This window comes from Mauremys mutica, chromosome 8 (genome assembly GCF_020497125.1).
Source record: "Mauremys mutica isolate MM-2020 ecotype Southern chromosome 8, ASM2049712v1, whole genome shotgun sequence".
Lineage (NCBI taxonomy): Eukaryota > Metazoa > Chordata > Testudines > Geoemydidae > Mauremys > Mauremys mutica.
In genome coordinates this window covers 112,849,226-112,858,392 of record NC_059079.1, presented here as the reverse complement: position 1 = coordinate 112,858,392, position 9,167 = coordinate 112,849,226, and the positions used below count along the sequence as shown (strand labels likewise).

At 43.7% G+C, this 9,167-nt stretch overlaps 1 protein-coding gene across 2 annotated transcripts; it reads left to right on the top strand.

Annotated features, from left to right (window-relative positions):
• Nucleotides 1-1,938: 1,938 nt before the first annotated feature.
• Nucleotides 1,939-8,897, top strand: LOC123375550 (glucosamine-6-phosphate isomerase 1-like). 2 transcript variants are annotated; one of them, XM_045026512.1, is made up of 6 exons: nt 1,939-2,077; nt 3,072-3,173; nt 4,544-4,726; nt 5,377-5,561; nt 6,445-6,619; nt 7,723-8,897. In XM_045026512.1, exons 1-6 carry the CDS (start codon nt 1,954-1,956, stop codon nt 7,818-7,820), a joined length of 867 nt encoding a protein of 288 aa, XP_044882447.1. In that variant the 5' UTR covers nt 1,939-1,953; the 3' UTR covers nt 7,821-8,897. The 2 variants fall into 2 exon arrangements, with proteins under 2 accessions (XP_044882447.1, XP_044882446.1); XM_045026511.1 differs by lacking the exon at nt 3,072-3,173 and having other exon boundaries at nt 1,954-2,077.
• Nucleotides 8,898-9,167: the final 270 nt, after the last annotated feature.

Below are 9,167 nucleotides of genomic sequence, written 5' to 3'. Positions count from 1 at the left end.
CGGGGCTAAAATGGCGCCCGGCGGGACGCGGCTGGCGTCCCTTTGTTGGAAGGGCTTTAAATTCCCGCTCCCACCGCCGGCCGTGCAGCGCCGTGGGGTGCCGGAAGTGCAAGGCTCCACGATCAGCCGGGCAGCCTCCTGCAGTGACCGTGGGCAAGGTGCTCGCTGAGCCGCCGGCCCAGGGGCGGGTAACCGCCCTCCGTGCCGGCACAAGGGGCCCTAGCGCTCTGGCCAGGAACTGAGGGCGCGGGGTTGTCGGTAGCCCCTGATGAAGCGGGGAGGCATGGTCCCAGCCTGTGCCTGCCCCTTTTGAAAGGGCCCGATTGCTGCCTTTCCGCTCCCTCTCTGCCCCCCTGAAGGAGGCTTAATGCCCCTGTCCAGGAGCGGGGCACACGCTTTCCTAGCAGAGCGAGGTTTCCACCCAGCTGCCCCTGGGGAGAGGTGCGACACTGGAAAGGTTCCCCCCGATGCTCTTCCGGGCCTAGGCTGAGGGGGTGTGAGGTGGGGCCTGAGCTCGCCGCAGGGATATATGTTAAAGACCGAGCCTGAATCCTCTTCTCCAGAAACAACTCTCTGGGTGGCAGGCTTTCTCAGGCCTTGTTCCTTTACCTGTTAGGGTTTTTAACTAATTGGCCCGTGATGGATCCAGGGAACACCCACCCTGTCTTTAGTTTCACTGTCAGGTAAATTAGGCCAGGTCACCCTGCAAGCCAAAGTTGGGTTGCCTTCTGCCTTAGCCTCTCACATCCCTTGGGAAAGAGGGATTGCCTGGACAGGACAACACAGCTACCCCAAAAAAAAAAAGTCTTCAGACTGGGGGTGGCGTTCAAAGGGAAGGCTGCATTCCCTGTATCTTACTACACCAGAGTGCCAAGATGCCAGCTTCCTTTTAATTTGGGATCGTTATCCTCTCACTGCTGGCATGTGGCGAGGCAAATGAGGAGATCTATTGGAGGCCAGGCTGAAAAGGAAGCCAGGGTAGTGCTGCTCCGATGGTATTGTTTGCCTTTCTCCCCATCCCCACTGGTGCTGATCTATGTTCATAAGGAAAAAAAATTTTGGGGGTGGGGGTGGGGAAAGAAGACAGGGTCCCTGTGGAGGAAGCTGTTATACCCCTGAAAAAACACAAACTACTAGGTGTAATGCTTAATGCTGCTACTGGTCAACGTTAACTTGCCCCTTTCCTTTCCCTTTGGTAAGTGGTACACCCTATTTGGGCATGGTTCTGGGCACCGCGCCTTGCAGAGAACCCCTTGTAGTTAGTATGGCATCTGCCAAGCTATAACCACCCAAGATTCAGTGATAGCTGGGAAGCGAGAAGGAGTCAGAATAAAGGGCATAGGGTCTGTCAGATTTTCCCTTGTGACTTCCTCTGATTTGAGGAAGGTGGTATCCTTTAGGGAATCTACATCCAGTTTTTCTTCCAGATACCAGAATGCCACAACCATTTCAAGAAACTGTATGCTATAGTAACACCCAAGCGCCTTTTCCTGCCCCTATAGGGGTAATAATACTTGGCCTAGGGAGCAATCTCGATCCTTAGTGGCTAATTCTTCTTGGTTTAGTACCTGCACCCCAATCTGGGGGTCTTATGCCGGTTATGCCGATATTTATCTTTTCATCCTTGCAAACCAATATCTGTAACCCCCCATAACCCAAGCCTGACCCCAGATGTACAGTACCTTCCCTCTCAACCTGTGTATATTTCATTTTAAACATTTACTTTAATAAAATTTTTAAATCTGCTATTGGCCAACAGTGTTACTTTCACAGGGCCAAAGTAACTTGGTTCATGAATGCACTCAGATATTATATGTATCTCTTGCAGTGAGAGGTGGAGAGAGAATGTAACTGGACAGGAAAATTGGTAGCGATATGATTTCCCAATATTATTTCAATTTAGGAAAGTGAACTCCTCTGTTTAAGCTTCTTATTTTAAATGTGCAGGAGACAATGAAACTCATCATTCTTGAGAACTATGCGCAAGCCAGTGAGTGGGCTGCAAAATACATTAGGAATCGAATTATCCAGTTTAACCCTGGCCCTTACAAATACTTCACTCTTGGACTTCCCACAGGTAGGGTTTGAAAGAAGATTCATTAAGATGCTGATGGTACCCTCTGTTTAATCAACTGTAAAGCATCCTGACTGTTTCACCAGTTGGAGCATTTAAGTGGCAGAATATTCCCCTAATGTGAAGGGAGTGTCTCCTTATGCAGTTTCTGTTGTTATTTGGAGAGCAACAGTCTATATAATTTACTTAGCTTAAGAAACCTTTCTCTGTTTTTAAAGTAAATAAATTATATAGAGTGATGCCTCCCAAATAACAATAATATAGAAGCTGATGCATTGCATAACGAAATACCTCTTCACATAAGTGGAATAGTCAGTGGTGCTTTGGAGAACTGTGTGCTTCCTCAATGTGTAAAATAGAGACCGCATTCAACTACTTACAAGATTAGACCCTTACTACTTGAATTAAAAGAGAATCTTCAATATTACAACTCAACAGAATCATAATTGCTCAACTGTGTGTCATAGCCCCTTTATGGCTAATCATGGAGATTCTCCTTTAGTTCAAGGAGTAAGGGTCTGTAATCTTGGAGCAACAGGAGCTGGACTCCGAAAGTTGACGTAGATTTGTTTCCATATTTTTTTTTTATATTAGGGTTGTGATCTAACCACATTCTTGATTTTGGGGAGGCAGCATCAGAAGTGCAACCCACTGGGCTGCCCCTCCCACCACACCATGTAAGAGCTAGTTTGGTCTCACCCAGGCTACTTATGTGATGTCTTGGTAAAACCACTGTTTAGTACATATGGCTGCTTTTATTTTTGTTTTATAATATTTAGTGCTAAACATCTTCAAAGCAGCTGTGTTCAGACATTGCCTGTCTCACAACACCCTGCTTTGTAAGATAGATGAATGCTGTCTCGATTTTAAACATAGGGAGTCTGAGGCCCAAAGAGACCGTGTGATAGTGATTGTGTTATTTGCTATACTTAATGATTTTTAATGTCTCCAGTCATTCCACTAACTATTTTTAATTTATTCTCCGTATCTCTCTTAGGAAGCACTCCTTTAGGATGTTACAAAAAGCTGATTGAGTATTACAAGAATGGAGACTTGTCCTTCAAATATGTGAAAACTTTTAATATGGATGAATATGTAGGTGAGTCGTCTTATTTCATGAACTGTTGTGGTAAGGACACAATCCAGCTTTTTTCTTTTTTGGCTCTAAACTTTATTTATTCTGGTGAGTAAAATCAAAAGAAATCAGACATTTATGTTAATTCAAAATCACTTTGTATAGAACCCAATGTAAAATGATCCCAAAATCAGATGGGGAGGAGAGAGAGAGGAATTTGGAATACTGTGTAATACAAATTAACGAGCTGCAACTTTTCCCTCCAATTAGAGAGATCACATTAGCTATAACTCTCTTAAAAGCTGAGTGATATACTACCTGAGTATATAATTAAAGAAGTCCACTGAAGATGCTGTTCAAAGATGTTACATACAATCTACTAAGTTCCCATTTTAGCCCAGCTTTCTTCTGATCAGGGAAACTGCTACTTCTGCTATTTGGCTGGTTTGGACACAATGCTGCAGCACTGTCTGTACTTAATAACAGAGACAGGCAGTACTCCAGCAAGACTGCACTTTAGACCTACTGACATGTGGTCCTATTATGTTAGATTAGGATCGCCTTGTTTGTAAAGTTGTGATGTAATATTCTCTTCTCAGAGCTGGTTCAGAGAGAAAAGTGAACAAATCCTCTGGTTATCAAGGTACCAAACATACGTGCTAAATGTGTGTGTGTGTTTGCTCTTTGGCCCTAATGCTATTGCATTCTCTTCCTGATTTGAGTGGACAGAATATTCACAGAAAAAATTATCATAGAGAGTTTTGGGTTAGGGTTAGACAGTTCTATAAAGGATGACTCTATAACAATCGGGGAGTTCTTGGAAGAATTCCCTGATTGTTAAGCAGACTAAAATCGCTTCTCTGGTTTTGGCATAGTGTTAACAAGCTTGGACTAACAATAATTCTGCAGAATGTTGTAAAGACAAGAAATATTAGACCTGCTGTGTATCTGCCCTTTTGGAGAACCTGCTCCATAATGTTAATGCACCATATCCATATAACTAGGATGATGTGCCTCTCCCTAACACTGGGATCTTACTGGAGCTATTGTGACTATTTTTTAAACTCATGGAAGTTAAGGAAGCCCAGCTTGAAGGGCAGATGGGGATACTGGCATTAATTTGTAATCAAAACCCCAGATGTCTATGCAAATGTATGTAAAAGTTTTTATATAGGTTATTGTATCCCTCTCTCTTGCCCCCACTTATCAGTTGAGGCCCCAGTCCTGAAAGCTGTAGCAATCAGGGTGTGAAAGTCAATGGGGCCTTGGATATAAGCATTTGAAGCAGGGATTGTGTTTGTACAACGTCCAGCACAATGGGCCGTGTGTCTTGAAGGGGTCTGCAGGTGTGACTGTAATATAAACAAGAAATAATAAATGTTCCTGGTCAACAGGTCTCCCAAGGGATCACCTGGAAAGTTATCACTCCTTCATGTGGAATAACTTTTTCAAGCACATTGACATCTCTCCAGAAAACACCCATATTCTGGATGGAAATGCAACTGACCTACAGGCGGAGTGTGATGCTTTTGAGGGGAAAATCAAAGCAGCTGGTGGAATCGAACTCTTTGTTGGAGGTGAAAATCTGAAAGAATAACAGACTTGGAGAGAACACAACCTTGTTTTTTGCCATAATTCTAGCTGACTTTGGGGAATTTTTGTTTTTTGTTTACGCCACTTATTAGATTTGCAGTCAGTAAAGCCACATGTGCATCCCATTTCCAATTACTGTAAGCACACCTGTCTATTAAGTGTGGCCTCTATCCATTCCCTTCTATGGCATTGATGGGGACAAATGCTATGCATAGGTGACTCACTTGTGGTGTATGTGTGTTTGGGGTTTTTTCCTGTCTCAGTGAGATGTTCAGGTTGTCCTAGTAGCTGTTCCACCTCTGGCCAAGTCTTATGGCCATACCACGTCAGTGGAATGTGGCTCCTGTTCAAGTAGATGGGTCTCAAAATGTGAACAATAGACTGGCTTCAAAGTCTGCAGGGGTAGGGGATGATGGCAGAGTGGTTTTGATCTACTTGGCAGTGGATGCCATTCACTTCAAGGGAAGCAGGAGCTTGAGCAAAGCTGCAAGTTCTTGCATGAAAGTAGTGTGCTTCACCTATTCTGTAACTATTCTTAGGAGCCTATACCATCCTTACAGTAAAAATGATGTTGGCTTTGTTTCCTATGATGTGTTAAGGTTGTGACACAGTTCTTAAACTGTCTCCAATACAGGTATTGGCCCAGATGGTCATATTGCCTTCAACGAGCCCGGCTCAAGTCTGGTGTCCAGAACTAGAGTGAAGACGTTGGCTATGGACACCATCTTGGCTAATGCTAGATTCTTTGATGGCGACCTCTCCAAAGTCCCCACAATGGCGCTCACAGTTGGAGTAGGCACAGTCATGGATGCTAGAGAGGTTAGAATTAAAATACAATGACTTAATATCGTGCTCCATGGAGCATCAAAAGGTTGTCTAGTCTTCAAGCAGTGGTACTTTCTGCAGCCCAGCCCCAGGCATTATAACTGAACTTCCAGAAGTGTAGTTTGCTCAACTAAACAACCTACCTTCTTGTACCCTGCACAACTACCTCATAGCTTTTTTTCCTGGGGCTTTGATTGCAAAGATCAAAGTAGCCGTGCTCAAATTAGACACAAATTGAAGGGCTTATAAATGCGGCATGACGGCTGAGCTTTGGTCCTAATAAAAGTAAAACCATACATGCAGGGAGAAGAAAAGAAGGGTCTGACCAAACAGCCATACGCATTGTATCAAAATGAGCTTATTCATGTGGCTTCCATTATGCTGCTTTAACATTTTTAATGTAACTATGGAGTACAGTTGCATTTAGCCTAGGGTGCTGGGTAAGGGAGGTTTCCAGGGGACAATCTCACAAGGTAAGTGTGAGAACCACTGACTAACTCAGAGGTATACCAGCAAATTGTGAGAGTCACAAGGTGGTGTGTGGTTGAATTTATTTTTACACCTGTAGTTCATAACCATTAATCACCTCCTCTAAACTGCTCTAGTCTACTCTTGCATAAACACTAAAGGGAGAGCTCAAAGTAACAGGTGGGTAAACTTTAAAATGGCCAGGCAAGCCATAATTTTACCACCTAAAACAATACAGCCAAAGTGAACAGTGCCCAGTCAATGAAGTGAAACACTGCTGGGGAGGACTAAATCGTTTTCTTCTTTAGATGATTTACTCATCTACTGCTTCAAATCACGCTTGGGTGTTCCCTTTAAATGTACATCACAAAACCTAACTATTATTCCTGTGTTTTGTTTTTGAATTCAGGTTATGATTCTAATCACAGGAGCCCATAAAGCATTTGCTTTGTACAAAGCCATTGAGGAAGGAGTAAACCACATGTGGACAGTATCTGCCTTTCAGCAGCATCCCAGCACTGTCTTTGTGTGTGATGAGGATGCCACCCTAGAACTCAAAGTTAAAACAGTGAAATACTTTAAAGGTAAATATTTGGCCAGATCAGGCCACTTTTTCAGTTAGCTTTTCTATACTTTAAGGCAGGGGTGGGCAAACTTTTAGGCCTGAGGACCACATTGGGGTAGCAAAACTGTATGGAGGGCTGTGCCTCTCCACACAGCCTTGCCCCTTCCCACTTCTTGCCCCGACTACCTCCCTCAGAACTCCCAGTCCATCCAACTGCTCCTTGTCCCCTGACTGTCTGCACCCGGGATCCCCGCCCTGCTGAGCGCCACCCCTTATACAACCCTCCATGCTCCCTGTCCCCTGACTGCCCCCACACAAGAACCTCCACCCCATCCAACCATCCCTTGATCCCTGTCCCCTAACTGCCCCCTATCCAACCCCCCTTCCTCCCCTCCTGCCCCTTTACCATGCTGCTCAGAGCAGCAGCAGATCGCAGCCTGGCCGCAGCCAGCCATGCTGCTCGTGTGGCGGGATTGCTGCGGGGGGATGGGATAGCAGGGGAGGGGCCAGGCTAGATGTAGCCCGCGGGCCGTAGTTTGCCCACTTCTGCTTTAAAGGCTACCATTTAATTTAGCAAATCTTTCCTGTCAGAAAAATTGTTTGAAGGAAGTGCTGTCAAATAACTCTCAACCCTAAAGTTTAAAAAAACAACAACAAAAAAACCCCAAAATCTCCATTGACTAGAAATCTATTCAGGGTAACATTTAGATGTAAATGTTATTTATTTAAATATTCCACTATAGTTTTATGAACCCTGTGTTGAGTTAGTAACTCAAAACTAGAAACTGCTATTGCTTAGAAGCCATAAATGAAATGAGTGAGGCTAGCTTACTTCTCCAAGCTGAGTGAAGTATGTCCCTCTTTCTGTACATTACAGAATGTAAACTAGATTTAAAAATTTCTATTAGTCTGTAGTGGTGGTAAATGACTAAGGAGTTTTTAAAATTAATTATTCTGACACTCCAATATCAAGCTTACAGCGATGGGGTGAAAAATACTTTGAGGGTTGTGGGGGGAAGAGGGAAACATAAGGATATTAAGTGGCCATAACTAAAAGCAAAAGTCCTCCATTTCTTGCACTTAATTACCTATACTCAACCTTTCCTTTTCCCCCTGCACCAGGTTTAATGCTTGTTCATAACAAGCTTGTGGAACCCTTATATAGTATGAAGGAAACAGGAGCAGAAAGAAGACAGTCTAAGAAGCCGTACAGTGACTAGTTTCTTTGGGGCTGGTGTGATGCTAAGCAGGCTCTTCTCTTGGAAACCAGCAGAGAAGGAATCCCTACACATTCTTCTTGTACTTGTTCATAAATCAGGGGAGATGTGCTCATTATTGTCTCCATCTTTTAAAAGAGATGAATGCTGAGTACATTGGGTTTAATAAACTAGATGAGGATGGGACCTTATGTACTGTGTTCTAACAACCACACAACTACTCTCGCGCGAGTGGTGAAGCCAATTGAAATGAGATGTATAACCTGTAAAGCAAGTAAATGAGAACAGGAAATAGATATCCCTCAACTCAAAGGTGAGGATATGAAAGGAAGTAAAATCAAATGGGTAACTATATAAGGTATTACATTTGAAGGACACACATCTAGGTTTCTCTTCCCCCCCACAGTGCACTTATTAATCTCAACTTCACTAGCATCATGAAATGGAAGTACTAGCACTAACTAGAGCTAGCCATTAAATAAACTTCTTCAAAGCTCCCCTGAATTAATTTGTACCATTTTAGTTTAGGGGCTTTCTTGAGGAGATGCTGCTAACTTCAGTGTTCATTGATGTATATATGCTTCCACTAAAGCCCTGATTCTGTGATGTACTAGGCACCCTCCACTTTAGCAAAATCCCAAACACTGCACCTGTCCTGGCTCTTCAGTTGTCTCAGCTTAAAGAAATAGCTGTCACCAAATGGTTAAACAGCAATAGTTCCTTATCCATCTGTGTAACTCTGGCTACTATTTCACTTCATGGTCGGAATTCTAAAAATCCAAACATTATCTGAATTTCACTGTATGTCAAGACTAAGGTACTGTCATTAGACAATAGCAATCAAGTCTAAATATCTGTGGCTTCAGTTTTCCCCCCATGCCGTTAAGTATTCTGTTAGTTGCAGCAGGGTAGGGCCAATTGCCCTCCCCAAATCTTCTAGCCAGTTCACCTCTTGCCTTTCCTCATAAGTCATGGTGGTATAAACCCTAACCTATGTCTGAGTTATTGAAGTCCTCAAATTGTGGTTTGAAAGACCTCAAGCTGCAGAGAATCCTCCAGCAAGTGACCTGTGCCCCATGCTACAGAGGAAGGCGAAAAACCTCCAGGGCCTCTGTCAATCTGCCCTGGAGGAAAATTCCTTCCCGACCCCAAATATGGCGATCAGTTAAACCCTGAGCATGTGGGCAAGACTCACCAGCCAGCACCCAGGAAAGAATTCTCTGTAGTAACTCAGATCCCATCCCACCCCAGACTGAAGGAATGGAAATACCGGACACACGAGAAGCCACCAAAGATGAACATGTTGCTTTCAAGAAGTTCATTAACAGAGTTGTACAAAAGTATAACAAG

Coding starts and splice junctions, on each gene's coding strand:
- LOC123375550 (XM_045026512.1), top strand. CDS start 1,954: ATGAAACTCATCATTCTTGAGAACTATGCGCAAGCCAGTGAGTGGGCT. Junction 2,078..3,071: donor CACTCTTGGACTTCCCACAG/GTAGGGTTTGAA, acceptor TATCTCTCTTAG/GAAGCACTCCTTTAGGATGT. Junction 4,727..5,376: donor AATCGAACTCTTTGTTGGAG/GTGAAAATCTGA, acceptor TCTCCAATACAG/GTATTGGCCCAGATGGTCAT.